The sequence below is a fragment of the Haliotis cracherodii genome, unplaced genomic scaffold, assembly GCF_022045235.1.
Source record: "Haliotis cracherodii isolate W230 unplaced genomic scaffold, xgHalCrac1.p SCAF_10, whole genome shotgun sequence".
Classification (NCBI taxonomy): Eukaryota; Metazoa; Mollusca; class Gastropoda; order Lepetellida; family Haliotidae; genus Haliotis; species Haliotis cracherodii.
The window spans coordinates 38,404,029-38,421,725 of NW_027266265.1; the positions used below are offsets into that span (position 1 = coordinate 38,404,029).

Here is a 17,697-nt window from a genome sequence, read left to right on the forward strand (position 1 = left end):
GCATGAAAAAGTGATAGCTAAAAAACGTTACAAAGTAGAACATTATTTAGTGAATGCTATTTTCTTTTATAGGGGGGCATGAACAAATGGTATATTACATGGTGGATTTTTGATAGCAACATATGATAGCCCTAAGACCAATATCTCCCCTGCACCCCATAATTCATTTCTAAATTAGTCCCTGTGATGAAAGCATTGGCTCTCTGCCCTATAAAGATTTGAATCCCCACATAGGTAGGGTGTGAAGACCACTGTTTGTGTATCCCTCATGATGTAGCTGGAATAATACATAACACAGTACAAAGCCACATCGAATAACTCAAGTCATCAGAATACCCTGGCATATTCTCGAAGTGTGGAAAAGCAGTAAAATCCATTTAGGATATTGTCATAAACTCCCAGCATAGAAAAACAAATCAACTGAAACATATTTATTGTTCATACATATTTGTGATTATTTGACACGAACTTAAATTTGAATATTCTAAAAAGAAAACAGACTTCAAAGAGTTGAAGAGAGATTGCAGTAACATATCAACATTTTGTTATTGTATGATTTTATTGAATGCATACATAATTTATTGACTATGATGCAACAATGCATGTTCATTGTAAAAAATAGCACATTTTATTTGACATATAACATTGTATTTCAGTATTGGCTGTAGAGTAATACTGGTTTAATATACCAACAAGAGGTCACACTTTTAGTTTCTGTGATCTTAGATAAACCAGCACTGAAAAATAAAATGCAATTTCAGTTAGGAGCAACATCCTTAATTTCTACCAGATCCATAATACTTGAATGAATTATTAATTATTCGAAATATTTCAGCAGTAGATCATTTATTTCTAAAAGATATGGATTACATGTAGCATGTACTCATTGGAAACCAAATGACAATTATTACACTAAAATTATGTTAATGCATAAGAAATAAATGCATGGTCAAATGTGATAACAGTCATTATATTACTGGCTGATATATATATGTGTGATAACAGTCACAATATCATTGCCGCGTATATATGTGTGATAACATTCATAACAGCATTGGTTCAGCACAACTTACGAGACAATGTTTGGCACAATTGTTTGGTGGGTTACAATTGTTGGCACATTCATATGGCAGTGTCAGAGGAAGACTTTCCTTAATCTTCCCCAATAACAGAAACGTAATACAGTGTTCCGTCGTCCCTTGTACAATCTACATGGATGGAGTAAACATATTCCATGTAATTTCCATCAGTTGATCAATTTATGAGGAATATATCTTGGCGTTCATTACTCGATGAATTGAAAAAATAGTCACTTTATTACTTCAGTTGCTGTCTTATGCATTTTCTCTTCCATAAACGATGATAAAATGGTTCATGAGGATTCATATAGTTTGCATGCTGGTTTTTCGATTCAATTGAAAATAATATGTCAATCTTAAAAACAGCTATGCAACTGACACTTGAACAGTAAATATGTCTACTTGTTGATAAAAGGAATTGAATTTATAAATAAAAAACAAAAAGACTCCAGCCTGAGAAATGTAAATGTCATTTTATCTTGTGAGAAGAAAGGAGTACATAAGGGAGACAACTCTTGAAAGCATAGCATCCCTTCACCACAGCACACACACCAAATATATATGCATCATCCACACATACAGTAACACGCAGACATCTTGCATAGGCAGTAATGGATGGATTACGTGATATAACTAGTCTCTACACTTTGTCTACATCAAATGTTCCATCTGTCATAGGTAGTTCTCCACTCTCGGTAATTGTGACATCTTCGGTGGGCTTGTCGTATGCATCAGTTGGTGTGTCCCCGATGGCCCTCACAACATTCATACCTTCAATGACCTTGCCAAACACAACATGGTGCCCATTCAGCCATGGAGTAGGCACTGTCGAGATGAAAAACTGGCAGCCGTTGGTGTTAACGCCTTAAAGGGAAACAATTATTGACATGAGTGAGTGAGTGGGTTTTACACAAGTTTTAGCAATATTCCAGCAATATCATGGCAAGATGCTTTACAAATTGAACCCATGGAATAAAACATGGGCCTTCAGTGTTACGAGCGAATGCTTTAACCACTAGGCTACCCCAGCGCCCCTAAGCAACATGAAGCAGAGACACCAATCCCTCCCTGAGGTAATTATTTATACCTGTGATAACTGCCATCTTACATTAGTAACTTTAAACAAGTCATTTTAAGCTGAATGTATGGTTTTGATGAAAACAAATAACCTTTTGCATAATATTTAAATTTGTCCAAATTTGTCAACCTTCCTATCACAAGCTAAAAATAATTGCTTATTTGTTGTATATGACAGTGCCTTCACAAATGCCAAACTTAGTTTAAAGTACCAGTGATTTAATTCAATAGTTCACTTAATCTATTTGATTTCAAGTTGGTTCAAACGGTAGTGATCTGCCCAAGTAGTAATGACTGGCCCAAATGTTAATAATCGGCCGAAATTGTAATGATCTGCCCAAATCGTAATGATCCACCCAAATTGTAATGATCCGCCCAAGTGGTAATTATCGTCTAGAATGGTAATGATCGGCCCAAGTAGTAATGATCGGCCCAAATAGTAATGATTGGCCAAAAAATCGTAATGATCGGCCCAAATAGTAATGATCGGCCCAAATCGTAATGATCGGCCCAAACAGTAATGATCGGCCCAAATAGTAATAATCGGCCCAAATAGTAATGATCGGCCCAAATTGTAATGATTGGCCCAAATCTTAATGATTGGCATCTCTGGATGGTAACCATAATCAGACACAAATCAGCCTTTCACAGACAGAACTGTTGATGGTTTACTCTCCAAATGACCACTCCTAAAGATTCTTCAATAGACTGCATTAGGCATGTATACCAACCTGAATTGGCCATGCTGACCCACCCTGCACCATAGTGATGCAGCGTGAAGTTTTCATCATCAAAATTATCTCCATAGATACTTCTGCTTCCAGTTCCGTCACCATTCACAAAATCTCCACCTGCAACACACAATGGGACATTATCTTCAAGCTGTGTAAATGAAGAAATTAACAGAATCAAGTGATTTCCCTTACTTAAACCATGTTACTGTTGAATGCAATTTCTCTATAATTTCTCATAGTGACCTAAAGTTTTACTTGTGAAAATGCACATTCAGAATGGCCAATGAATCAGAGATCAGAATCAACTGCGACAGCAATAGCATGGACTGTCTTTGATAAGTGTTTAAGAAAAACATGTACTGTAACATGTTTGCATACACTTTAATGTCCCCTAGCTAGACCTCTCAACGTGATCTTTTTCTTGACAGATATGCTTTATGAACATCTATGTATCAAAGATGAATACAAATGGTTTGCCATAACTCGTGATTGTATATGTCATAGTGAATATTGTTTAACGCCCCTTTGAACAATATTCCATTTATATCACTGCATGTCAGTTTGTGGGAGGAAAACCCTAAGTGATGCAGGCTTCAGACGTTTACCACTATGAAGAAACACATGAGCATGGGTCTGGTGCTGACAATCTTGGCGTGCCCAAAGGATGCAACTCTGCATACCAAATTGTGGCGCCTTAGACGGCTAGACCACACGTTCCCCTGTATATATTGTATTATAATACCTCCATGTCAGAATGATGAGATCTGATTGATCCACGTGATCGTGATAAAATACTGTGTAGTCTGCCTTGGAGGGGAATAAATTTTCTCAGCGGGGAAATGAATCTTTTATGCGACAAAACGTGCAAGTTAGGCTGCACATGGATTTCTAAAAGGGGGAGACAATCCCTAATACCCCACTTCAAAGTAAAAAGTCGCAAGCCGGAGTCAATCGAAGTCATGTGACATAGGGCAAGCTAACCTCATCTCAATCGAACAACTGTTTTCTATCAATTTTGAATTTGTTAGAATTCTTTTACAATGATATATTAAAACACGTAGGTAAGGTAAATTCATTGTAGCAGGATCACTCTGGCTACAAGGGCTTTTATGCATCCCCGTTAGGTTTTATACCATTCGCCTCCAGCTTGCGGTATAAAACCTAACACAGAACACATAAACCCCCAATGTACCCCGAGTGATCCCGCTACAACTTGTAGTATCAATCAGGACATATAAATATAGAATACTAAACGAGCTCCCGTGTAATACCAATTTTATGAAACGAGTGAATAGTTGTGGTATCTGACGAGCGAAACGTGTTCCGAGAGTACATAAGCACGCGTTTTGGTATTGCACAATGTGTAATAAAGCTGTATGTTTATTAAACGGGTCATCTCTTCACGGGCAAGTAATAATGTGTAATTCATCACAGCTCTTATGTTATTTGCTAATCATGCACAATATTTCTTGAATTCCGTATTTGGCTCACTTCCAGGTGTCATTATCCATTGTTTTTCACTTAAATCTGATTTTTTCACTTTGACCAAATGTTTTATCAACCCCAACAAACCTTGAATCATGAAGTTCTTGATGACTCTGTGGAAGATGCTGCCAGAATAGCCAAATCCCCTGGAGCCAGTTGCCAAGGTAACAAAGTTATCAACTGTTCTTGGAACGGTTTCTCCAAACAGGCCAATCACAATGCGGCCAGCTGGATTATCCCCGATTTTGACATCGAAGTAAACCTTATTGGTAACTGTTGTGTCGCCAGCCTGAAGAGAGAAGACGTAACTCAATCATCAGTTCATCAACTTTCATCAAGATTTTTGGTATAATGGACATTTTATCTCAAATTTTGAACATTCTGTACATGTTCTTCAGTACATATTTATTTACTGAACAGAACAAGAAAACAACATTATCACTATCCCACCCCATCCCCCCCCAAACCCCATGGGGCTCATAAGAATTTTGTTTGTTCATATAATAGTGAATAATATGGAAGTTAATAGTAAATATAAAAAAAAAATCATAAAAAAGTGAAATTAATACACACAAAAGGCCCCTTCTCTGCAATTAATACTTAGTGGCACCAATTTTCAAAACTCAGTCTTGACAAGTATCTCTTAGATAAGCACGCAAACTTTCATTTATGTGTAACTTCAATGGTTTCAGAGATTTCCTCCCCATTTTACGCAGTATGCACTAAGTTGCAAAGGAGCAAGGGCCATAACCCATTTGAGATAGTGACTAGTAACATCAATGTGTAAAATTTTATTTCTCAACTTGCATAGTTGTTGGGAAATTTGTCCCCATTGACGAACTCTGCTCCTATATGGAGGTTGAGCAGGTAGGAAAATGGGGAGGAGGAGGTTTGAAGATACATTTTCAACATGTTGTAAGTATATTATCTAAAATAATTTATTCATATTGAGACTAACAGTAAATGAGTTTTTTTACATTTGAAAGTTTTGATGTCTGCACATTTGATGTTTGAAAAATAGTCTGGCCTAAAGGCATATAATACATTCCTGGTCCTTTGGTCACACCCTCAAACAATATGGAGACAGCAGTCTGTAAATAGTCAAGTCTGGACCAGACACTCCTGTGATTGATATCAGAGGATCGATCCACATAATTGGGATACGATGCCATGCATCAACCAAGACAGTGAGTCTGACAACTCGATCCCGTTAGTTGCCCCTTACGGCAAGCATAGGTTGCTGCTGAAGACCTATTCTACCTGGATCTGGGGGCACGGGTTGCCCGGTCGTCTAAGGCGCCACGATTCGCTGTGCAGAGTTGCGTCCCTTGGGCACGCCAGAAACCTATGATTGTGGGTTCGAATCCCGGTTCACCCCGATTATGTTTCTAGATTTGTCAGCACCATTATGATTATCATATATTATTTAGCAAGTCTATGCTTATTCCCTCAATTCCACCATGCCTTTGGTCCTGAATTCCATGAATATAGTAAATCATGAAGTTATTGCAATAACGAGTCACCAAATGGATGCCAGGGTTGACACCTGGCCTAAAATGTGTCAATAAACACCTTACTTTGGACATTGAATTCCATAATGTAGTATGATAGAAGTTTGATTGAATAATATCATTGGCTATCTTAAACTTAAAATTTTAACTGTTGATCTAACTTCTGTGAACGTATAAAAGGTTAAAATGTTTATAGTCTTCATTGAATGTATAGTGTAGATGATGACTTCAGTTTAGGATTAGTAATATAATTATTATTCTGACATTACTGTCATTATTATACCTTCAAATTATTACAAATCAAAGTTTTATTTTATTTTATTTGTTCACATTAAACATAGAGAGAGGTACAGAGATTAGGGAGATTATTTCTAAGATTGGAATTATTTAATACAATTCTTAATTCTTCAGGATAATGCAACTTTCAAAAATTTAATTTGTATTATTTTGCAATTATAACAGAGGCTTGATAAAGTGATACTAATAAGGTTCCGGTGCATATAAGAAAACGTTTAATTGTTTTTTCAATGCATCTTAGAATAGTCATAAATGTTGTCTGCTAGCCCAGCTAGAGCCAGCTGGTAACAATAAATCACCTGCTGTCAATTAGATCTACCGACTGGGCAGACCTGGGCAGAGGAATGCCGTACTGCAGAGTTCAAAGAAAACCAGTTTGCTCGCGTTAAAGGAACTAAAAGTATATATAGTAGGCCTACAGACGCTACCAGATTGAAATGGGATTTCGCTTTTATTTTTTCTCTAACCCCTAGAAAGAGAAACAATATTTCTGGAAATAAAGTAAGTTAGACTGAAATAAGTTTGATATGCAATCAAAAAAAACTCATACAGCGACGTGTTACAGAGGAGTAGCAAATCCAAACAAATTGTGTTTTACCTAATTCCCACTTTCATTAACAAACACTTTTGATAAGGCGTCCCATTACACGTGAAAACCAATAGCCAATACAAACTCCTTCAACAGCACGTTTGGAAAATTTATTAAGCAACTTCTGTTATTGGACAGCAAATAAACCCAAGGCAAATAAATCGTCTGCTTGTGCAGCAATCAGACGAGATATGATCGATAACCCAAAGTTCACGACCTTTGACCCTGATCACGAGACCCGGAGGGGATGTTTGTCTACGTTCTGCTTTATTGGAATTCCCGGATATTTCAACATTCATACTTACGCAAACTTGGATATGCGATGTAAACTTACCTGGCAAACAGCAATTACGCTGAGAGCGGCAACAGCAAGGACGGATACACTTTCCATAATTCACCTCTCTCGTTTGCCACGTCGGCCACTGGAGCTGTTCCCCTGAGTGTTAGTTTCGTACTCAGCTTCTGACTCCTTTGTCCCTCCCCCAAACGGAAGAGCGGCGTCTAAACAACAGGAAATTCCAGTTGGCAACTCGTGCACACGTGGAGGGGGGTGTCTCCGTTTCAGTTACAATTGGGTCACTGCTCTTAACTGAGTGGTGTGCTACTTACAATTGTACTCAAAAGCATATGACACGATAACAGGCACTTTTTGTTTTGATATTTTCTATTTATGTTCTTATATATAACATGTCTATGTAAGCGCTCACAATTGCCATAGCCTTGACTGTGTTGAGATTGTTGTGGACTAAATAATAGTTTGCAGTATTAGTATAAAGTCTGAATAGGCATTAGGAATATTGGTTTATATGAAAAATGAAATCGATTTTGTTCCAGTGAAAAAAGATGTACTTTTACATGGCTATGAAATACCAATATATGTTGTGGAGAGCAAGTGGAATTTTCTCAACACATGTGCAATTCTTTACTCCTTGCCTTTGACCATTATTTTGGTTTAAATAAAGGGAAAACAATTAGTAAAGTAACATGCACATGTTTAATCTAATATTCGTTTTTTGGTTGTGATCACTACTTATGAGTGCTGTCTATTACCCAGTGGATATCATATCTCCATATTATTATGATCGATACCCTGGACCATTGCTGTCAAAGTACACTCATGAGCAAGATTCACTCACTCATGATTCAGTGCATTGCTTCTGAATTAAATATGACACAAAATCAGATATTGTTTCCTGGAATTGGAATTGTGGTAACTGAAATATGTGCCCAGTGTTTTGAGTTTTCAAGATTCACTCTGTCTTACATGGTTCTTCAAACCAGGTGTCTAGGTCTTTGAATCTTACAAAAAACATAAACAGTATTCCAGTATTGAACAGTATTCCAGTTATATTACAGTGTGTCCACTTAATGGGGGAGGAAAGCTTAATGTGATGTAGGTCTTGGACATTTACCGGTACTACTTTGGTGGAACCCGCAAGCATGAGTATGGTGCTGATAATAAAATCGGGTCAAACCCGGGATTCAAACCCACAACCATAGGTTTCTGATGCCCATGAGGGATACAACTCTGCACAGCAAATTCTGGCACCTTACACGCTTCGGCCACCCGTGCCCCCCCTAGGTTGAAATAAAAACAAACAGCTGATATTCATTTACTTACACATTTATTTGAACACGGGCATAGGCAATGTTTGACAATTTCCATGTATGTACCAAGATGGATCCAAGCAGGCCACGGACATCGTACTAACCATGCTAACAACGGACAGTAAACATCCAGAACTGAACAAATAACCAGTAACACATTCATAATCTACACTTACAAATGACAATGGCTTTACAACTCAAAACTGAGAATGATAATCAGGCCATGATAAATACCGTTTCATCCAAACACTAAATTGTGAGAACAGAGAGGGCAAAGATAGAATTGTATTCTTTCAACAAATCAAAAACAGATAGCCCCAAACAAACTCATAACATCTTCCAAAGATTACTAATCCTTAAAAGCAATTAGTAAATCGTGTGTACTGCTCCTTCTAGGATTCACAAATTTAGTTACCATGATAGACCTATCATTCATAAAGCAAGCTTTGAAGCTTATAGCATGACACCTTGCAAAAAAATCACAGCAAATATTCAAACGAGGTTCAATATGGAAAATATGTGTGGATGATCAGGGGTAATTTATTATGGCCTAGTAATGGAACAAATACTACGAGTTAGTCCGGGCTGATCAAAGCTATACTGGTACCAAGAGAAGAAGAAAGAGAGAGCAAGACTGACGGATGGACAGGCAGACAGACTGACTGACAGACAGACAATATGAAGACTGGAAGCATGTTTTCTGTATTGGCATCACATATCAAAAATGGATTTGAAATTATCTTGAATCAAAACTAGTTTGTATCAGTTACAAACATGATTAAGTAGATATGATGACACAGATGCAACAAGGCTGTTGGGTTCCAAGTTCTCCACACCATTGACCTAGAAATGATATATTGCATCATATAATAATAATGGAATTTACTTAGCTTGGAGAATTTTAAAGTTGATTTTTATGTTCGAAGAATTGACTTAATTTCTACAGATGCTGTGGATATGGGCAATTCTGCCAACACTAATTCTGAGAATTACCTGTTTTATTAGGGAAGGAAGAAAACTTATAGTAACCCACTTGTAAATGTGAAATTTGAAAATTGTGACCGAGTTTGGTTTTAAACCACTTTTAGCAACATTCCAGCAATATGACGTCAGGGACACCAGAAATGTCTAACACATTTTACCCATGTGGGGAATCGAACCCGGTTCTTAGGTGTGACAAGCGAACACTTTAATCACAAGGCTACCTCACCGCTGAAATTAAAAATAACTGAGAAACCCATACTGTTTTGAAGTCCTCTGTTTGGAAGAATATGGTACCTTGGAACCCAGAACCTTGGTGCAATACTGTGTGTAATGTTGACATATTCAGAATATATGCCAAACACAAAAATCCTATTTATGACAGCACTGCTTGATGACTGTCCTAGTCACCTCATCACCATAACAAAGGTTGCATTTATATCTGGTTTGAACATATCAACCCATTTAAATTCGAAAGTATGTTTGTAAATATATACTGACACACTATGAAAACGGGAAGTGGAATTTGGGAAATATTTTTCAAGCGAACTGACAGAAAACAAAAAAATTGGTATGTGGTAGTGAGGGCTGAAGGCATGCAACATTGCAACAATGTTGTCTGAGTTTGAATCCTCATTCACATTGTCATGCTTGGACATAAATTTCCGGTCATTTGTTACTTATCAAGAGTCAAAATCCACTAGGCGTTTCAAAATGTTTCAGTATACAAAATTCTGCATACACAACATATTGAAAGAATTTCCTACATACCATTCCTACCTAGTATTTATTCTCTGTATTTAAAGATCAAAAGTAACAGAACCAAGCAATAATCTGCTAAGCAATATATCTTTGATATACCAATAACTTAATATTCCATGGTTGGAGTCACTGAAGCAAATTCAACTTCAGATGTTGTAAGCTCTGATTTAGCAAATAGCCTTCTATAATGAACACAAATGTAATCGAAAGTCTTGTTTAACATTACTGCTCCTGTGGGTGAGTTGGTGTAACATTTAACTGTATTCCAGTTACATCACAGCATGTCAACTTAATGTGGGAGGACATGCCCAAGTGACATCTGACGGTGCACAAACATAACAGAAACATAATTGGTGCGATCCTGGATTTGAACCCACAACGGTAGGTTTTGGACTCTGCATATGAATTTGAACACCTTAGATGACTGGGCCACCTGTGCCCCACTGATCCTGTGAATTGTAAAATTCTGTGGTCCTTTTGAGTACTGATATCCAATTGACTGTACTCCAAATCGGGACATATCTGCATTGATCTCTTAAAACATTTATGCATGGTGAGAGTTAGGAACAGGTGCTTGTTGATGTTTGTGTGATGGAAGTACAGAGAACATAGTTGAAAGAGATGAAAGCGAACAGAACTGAGAGATGAAGTAGCCCAAAGAATGACAATCCTAGCACTTTCAAACAATACTGAAACAATGCAGTACTTTGCTGAGAACCTAGAACAGTATAGGATTCTATACCGTAACACCTCATAACAAATAGGAATTAGTTTGAAATTTCGAAAATCTCAAATTGTAAGTTTGAATTCATACACTCACTATGAAAACAACAACCAATATTCTAAAAAAATGTTTGATTTAGAATGCTGAGATAAAGCCTACACACGTCCCCCCAAAATCCTACCCGTCAAAAATATCTGTCTGACTTTTGTATAAGGACTGTAAGCTGTGCTTGTACACAGAGCTACAATATCCAGAAAGACGAAGCTTTGAAGTGATTGTTGGGACTGACTCCCCGCAGTTCACTCACGACAAGTGAATCAATGTCAAACATCATAAAATACCTAATATTTTTCATATGTACAATTTTACACCACGTTGCTCACACTATAGGCAAAACATATGTACAACTTAAAATACATGTGGGTACGTATATACTGCTTCGTCATTGGACACGAGCAATCCCATTGAGAACCTTATCAGTAGGTCCCCATGAGACATGGCAATGCAATACATACTCCATGTTACATACCTATGTATACTTATGTATATATGTATATCTGAGTTCTAGCATGCTAGTCAGCAATGCTATTTCACAATGGCGATCAATGGGAGTCTATAACATGAGAGATATGTTGAGTGAGGTAATTCAAGTCCTATGTTGTCTCCTCTCATGGGTGATATCATCCAGCTACACGTTTCGCTGTGACGTTGTTACAGAGTTCTTGAGTGATGTCGGTTGTAACAGCACAATCAGGTCATCAGATTATTTCAGTAATACTAGACAACAAGTTACAGTGAACAAGACATGTGCTGTCTCCGTTGTTACAAGATCTTTCTGAGCCATCCTTCATGGAGTACGTTATAACCATAATATTGTGCAGAATAGGTTTAATGTAAGTCTACTTTAATATTGCTGAAATGGAACCGATTTGAAATTATTTTATCCAAAAAAAGAACCATAGGACCAAGTGATGACTTGAAACATTTCAAAATACAAGTAGTGAAATTCCTGTTTACGTATAACTACACAATATGCCCTTTCTCTGGGACGAAGGACCACATTCTTGACGAGCACAGAATATCGACACTGACCCAATCAGTTTAAGGGAAACTGATCCAATCAGTATATCTGTCACACTGACCCAAGGGAAACTGATCCAATCAGCACCTCCGTGACATCCACCCAAGGCACTTTCCCCTTCTCAAATAGCACTAATCCTCTTGGAGACCTGTGTCCAGGTTGGACTGGGCACAGATGCAGCACATCTACAGATTTCCACAAGCTTCAACAGCGGCATTTTGTGATGGCAAATCTCAGAACGATGCTATGGTAATCCTATCAGGCTTGATGCTTGTCAAATTGGCGGGAAAATGACACTGGATTCTTTCCTTGTGGCCATCATAGCAAAGCTGTAAGGATCTGTCACTCAATGATAATTCAGCACGACTTGCAGAGCACAAATACTGACCAATCAGAATTCAGCAAGGTAGAATCATCTGCTTAGAGCATTAAACCATTTCCTATGTCAACTGTGGCTGCAGCAGCACATCATTACATGAGGAAAACCTGTGTTCCTTCACTTTGAGCTGAAGAGACCAGTCGTTACTGCTGGTTAGCCTTTTCGTTCATGCAAGCAATTACGATTGCTCACTCCTGTGGATTCTACGTTGGTAATAACTCAAATTCGTCATTTACATGCACCATGGGTACATGTAAATCGTCTATAACGGGTGTTGTATTGAAATCACAAAGTCCACACGCCTTCAAGCGCCATTCCCAGTCCATCTTCTGAACGGCAAACAGGGACTCTGCTTCATGGTGGTGTCGCATCAAAAGGAACTCCTGCAAAGGTCAAGAATTTCCAGATTATAACAGTACTGCTACAAAATAACTGATGGGATATTGCATATACTAAAAAAAATGCATCTTCCGATCGCTTCACACACGATTTCGCCGAAATTAATTAAAACAATATTAAAAGGAATTTTGAATAAAATTAATAAAATAACTCATTAATTCGTGTATAATGCGCATCCCCTTCTACACAACTGTTTTTTTTTTAAAAAGTGTGCACTATACTCAAGAAAGTACGGTAATATTAACCATTAATAGAAACAACTACTATCTTATTTTTCTATAAATAGTGCATAGTTTGCTCATTGTCTTAGTGTTTAAGAGTCAAGTCTTTCTCTGCTGCATTCATACTAGCCAGCATTAGAAATTGGCACTTGTCCTGTAGTCCTTGCCAAACTGCCCAATAGTTATGGTATCATAAGGACTAGTAGAAATTTGCTATTTTTAAGAGTTTTGCTATTTAATCATTATATGGACTAGTGGACTACGAATATTAGTTTCTACTGCTGACCAGTTTTATGTAATGACAGCTGAAAATTCTGAGCTTGATGCTTGACAAAAAGATACACCAAGAGTATGCTTAACATAGAGCATACATAGAGCTGTATCCCTATCCTCAAAGCATTGTATGCATATATATATATATGAACTGCAAAAGAAACATCATGTCATGAAAATAATTCATGCAGTCGTCCTAAAGTAAGGTTTCTCTGATTTTTCGTAAGTCTTGCAATGGTGCTAGTATCGATGCAAGAATGTTGAATCCACGCATTGGGTGCTGTTTATCAGGTACTTGGCACAAGGAAACACAAGTGAATTTTGGCCGTTAACATTAAATATGGATACAGACTAATGTCAAAAATGAGATACCTCCAAAACATGCATTGATATTTCAGTGGAAAACTTTCATGAACTATTTCCATGAAGTGGCATTTGCTCTGCGGTTCATTATACATGTTTGACCTTTGATAAGTGCTTAAGTTCTTGAGTTGCACTAACCATCAGAACATTCAGACTGCCTTTTAGAAATGAGAACGTGACCTCTTACCTTTATCTTGTCATACTTGTCCCCAACATCTTGAATCCAGGATATAAACTGCCTGCCATTGTACCTGGACCTAACATGCTTATCCTCAGCCTGGAATGCAAAGGGTGAGACATTGACAATGAGGAGCCAGTTTTGAGGACTTAATGTGATAAACAGCAACTTAACCTGAAATGTTTACTAGCCTGAGTAGCGACACCCCGTCAGGCCTGAAATTCTGTCCTCAGGATACCTTTAACATTACACAAACTGACCCCTAGTCTAGACAATCTGCACCCTGGGATAGTAATGCGACTGAATACACTACCCATTGTTACCCCATTCTCTGACTACTATCATCTGTTACATGTTACGCAGTGACATTCAGCAGTGTTCCAAATTAAGCATGATCCTGGGGTCTATGAGGTTGCTGCTGTGGTATTCAAATATAAGGACCCCTTAATTGTCAGTTTTAAACACTAGGACATTAACAAGGACCCATAAAGTTTATGCATAATTTCAAACAGCGTTCAGCATGCTTAGAAATACATGCTTTTGTTTGTTTGTTTAACACCGCACTCTGCAACATTCCAACTATATGACTGTGGTCTGTAAATAATTAAGTCTGAACCAGATAACCCAGTGATTGACATCATAAGCATTGATCCACTCAGTCGGGATATGATGACATGCATCAATGAAGTCAGCGAGCCAGACCACCCGATCCCATTAGTCGTCTCTTACAACAAGCATAGTCGCTTCTTACAGCAAGCATGGGTTGCTGAAGACCTATTCTACCCCGGGTCTTCATAGGTGTAGCAATACATGCAGAGCTGCCAATATCCTCCCTTCCCCTGACCACTTCCACGGGGTGTTCAAACCTGCGCCACGACCTCACTGCTCAGTGTTGCTTACATTAGGCCACCCTGCCCACCCACCTGTTCCAACTCCTGCATGTTGTAGATTTCTTCATCCTTGAGAATGGTACACACTGAGAGAGGCAGACTCTGATTGGCTAATGCCCTTGCTGCCCTCCCGTGCTCCCTCAGAATCTCCTGCTCTATAGACAGCATCAGCTTTTCCTGAAATAAACAACACCCCATCATACAGTGACAATTCTCATTTCTATAAGGTTACTATTACTATATCTTCCAAAATGCGAGACTAATGTATATTTACTGATGTTGCATCATTAGCCCAAATTTATCTCATGGCATTCTTTTTCAGTTGATTTCAGGACATTAAATATTTAGACTATAAAAAGCTAAGCCATATTTTACTATACACAAGCTTCAGACTTGTGGATAAAGGTGCCGAATGATGTAAATATATTTAACAGTCAACCGGCTGAGTCTGTGAGTGAGTGAGAATGGTTTATGTCTGTTTTATTAATATTAAAGGAATACATGGCAATTGACATCAAGAATTGGCTTCTTACACTGTAACTCTCTGGGGAATGATACATGAGTCATTGAGTGAGTGAGTGAGGTTTTACGCTGCTCTTAGCAATATTCCAGCAATATCACTGTGGGGGGACACCAGAAATGGGCTTCACACAATGTACCCACGTGGGGAATCGAACCCGGATCTTCGGCATGACAAGTGAACACATATGGGTGTTTCATGTTGAGTGATGCCCCAAGTAGCATTACCCTCAACCCCTAGTAATATCTGTTGCAAAAATTGCTTCGTTAAGCAAAGTATTTATGGCACAGAAAGCAATTTGTTCTCCAAATCAATGTTGTGGGTGCAGTGAGGCGAGGTGAAATAAAATTGCGTTTAATGTGGCATTCCGAGACTATTGCACTTGCGACATTGATGCCCGATTGTCTGTGGCTGCTTGTACTAGTCTAGAATTATGTCAGTTTTATAGTGCTAGCCCACTGAGATACCATGCCACAGTTGAACATAGAAACCCCAATCAGACCAGTTTTTCTTACCCTTAACTTCAAGTGCCAAGCAGCGTAACAAGTACCATCTTTTAACATCTTTTGGTTACAGTGAGTGAGTGAGTGAGTGAGTATTGTTTTTCTGCCGCTTTTAGCAATATTCCAGCAATATCACAGCGGGGCACACCAGAAATGGGCTTCACACATTGTACCCATGTTGGGAATCTTACCAGGGTCTTCGGCATGACAAGCGAACGCTTTAACCACAAGGCTACCCGACCACCCCTCTTTTGGTTACAGATCACCAAGGGGATTGAACCACCGACCTATCACTCTGTGACCAATGTTACAGTGCTATAATTATTGTTGTGCTCCTTCTAGCAGACTACTGACCCTCTCTATGAGGTGCTGCAGTCGGAGGTTGTACCGAGCCTTCTCCTGCTCCTGGAACAGCTCCCGCATGGGTCCCTCCACAGACTGAGGGGGCGACAACTGCAAAACAAACAGGAATTGCTTCAGCCGCTCTCTGAACAAAACTACTATCATATAACAGACACAAACACAGCACTTAGTCAGCCACAGCACATTCCAGCACTTATAAGGGGGAGATAAATGAAATTCAAACATAACACTTAGTCAGATGCTTTGTCAACAATGTCACTACTACTACCACTTAACAAGATGTTTTGTTTAACATTGCATTAAGGTCAAACCAATAAACACAATTAGGACGCAGGCAACGACAAGAGTGGGCAAAATTCAATATATACTACTCAAAAGAAGTTAAAGTACACCCAATTCTTTCATATTACTATAGTTTATCTCACATGCTAAGATGGTGAGTGAGTGAGTATGGTTTTACGCTGCTTTTAGCAATATTCCAGCAATATCACGGCGGGGGACACCAGAAATGGGCTTCACACATTGTACCCATGTCGGGAATCGAACCCAGGTCTTCGGCGTGACGAGCGAACGCTTTAACCACTAGGCTACCCGACCGCCCATGCTAACATGGATTAACTATAGTAATATGAAAGAATCGGATGTTCTTTAACTTCTTTTGAGTAGTATATAAACATTTGTGTGATAAAGGGTAAATCATCAAGTTTTTTAGCAATAACATACATATGACACTATTTAAGAGTATTTTCCTCAAACATGAGGTTTCTGATACATGTAATAGACAAAATATATACATATATATTTTGTCTTTGAGGATGTGAATGGCAATTCCAATTCAGAATAGGTTCCCAGTGCCTTCTGCTTGTTGTAAAGCTATCTAACACTTGGAATTGCTTGTTAGGCTCTGTGACTATGTGTCATCGTGACCTAGCAATGTGGGATGACCTATTTAACTTGCTCATACTATTAAGCACTTGTATACCCTAGCACCATTCAATTATTCACAAGCTACCACAACATAACTGAAATATTGCATTATAAATAAACTAAAACAAACTGTTAAGCATGACATACTGTTGACTCATATTGACCTGGAATCCACATTGGGAAAACTATTCAAAAGAAGAGTGAGTGAGTGAGTGACTTGGGTTTAACTCCGCTGTGGACAATTATCCAGTCATTCAGAAGTAGACCTACCATTGGCACAGAGAGAGTACTGGTAGCATTGCCTTGTAGGACATAGGTACAGTTGACCATGAGGTAGTCCTTGAAGCCACTGGGAGCCTTTGGATGTACTGCACTAAGTGACTGCTGCTTGCTGGCAATCTACAGAAGGAAGGTGGATGGTTAGCATGTCACTCACAGAATAATGCTACAGAAAGAAACAAATCATCTATACATCCTCTAGTTTTGTATTCCTTGCGGTTTACTGCTATAGTAGATGAATCCAAGGACCCAATAAATCTTCAAACTTTGATATTAGGGTTTTGATCCCTTGACTTTCATCAGTGTTGGATTTTAGCCATGAAAAACAGGCCCTTGCCACTGCTATAATGTTAAACGTTACTGATTTAGGGGTCCTTAGATTCAAATACGATTGGTGCCAACGTCAAGGCCCCTAGGACCAAGCTTAATTTCAAACACTGCTTTGTTGCCTATTTTTTAACACTGCTTTGAAGC

The 17,697-nt window shown here is 38.4% G+C and overlaps 2 protein-coding genes across 3 annotated transcripts in view; both read right to left on the reverse strand.

Moving 5' to 3' along the window:
* Positions 1–468: 468 nt before the first annotated feature.
* Positions 469–7,329, reverse strand: LOC139454360 (peptidyl-prolyl cis-trans isomerase B-like). The gene is made up of 4 exons (XM_071236005.1): positions 7,107–7,329; positions 4,463–4,664; positions 2,888–3,007; positions 469–1,943 (listed from the first exon to the last, which is right to left on the reverse strand). The coding sequence occupies exons 1-4, from the start codon at positions 7,161–7,163 to the stop codon at positions 1,720–1,722; spliced, it is 603 nt and encodes a 200-aa protein (XP_071092106.1). The 5' UTR covers positions 7,164–7,329; the 3' UTR covers positions 469–1,719.
* Positions 7,330–8,387: 1,058 nt separating this feature from the next.
* Positions 8,388–17,697, reverse strand: part of LOC139454362 (protein phosphatase 1 regulatory subunit 12A-like) — a 40,440-nt gene continuing 31,130 nt past the window's right edge. For both annotated transcript variants that reach the window (XM_071236006.1, XM_071236007.1), the window contains exons 10-14: positions 17,215–17,343; positions 16,009–16,107; positions 14,665–14,808; positions 13,751–13,840; positions 8,388–12,690 (exon numbers count right to left, since the gene is read on the reverse strand). In XM_071236006.1, coding sequence (XP_071092107.1) covers positions 12,511–12,690; positions 13,751–13,840; positions 14,665–14,808; positions 16,009–16,107; positions 17,215–17,343 — 642 coding nt within the window. In that variant the 3' untranslated portion in view covers positions 8,388–12,510. The remainder of the gene's footprint in view (positions 12,691–13,750; positions 13,841–14,664; positions 14,809–16,008; positions 16,108–17,214; positions 17,344–17,697) is intronic.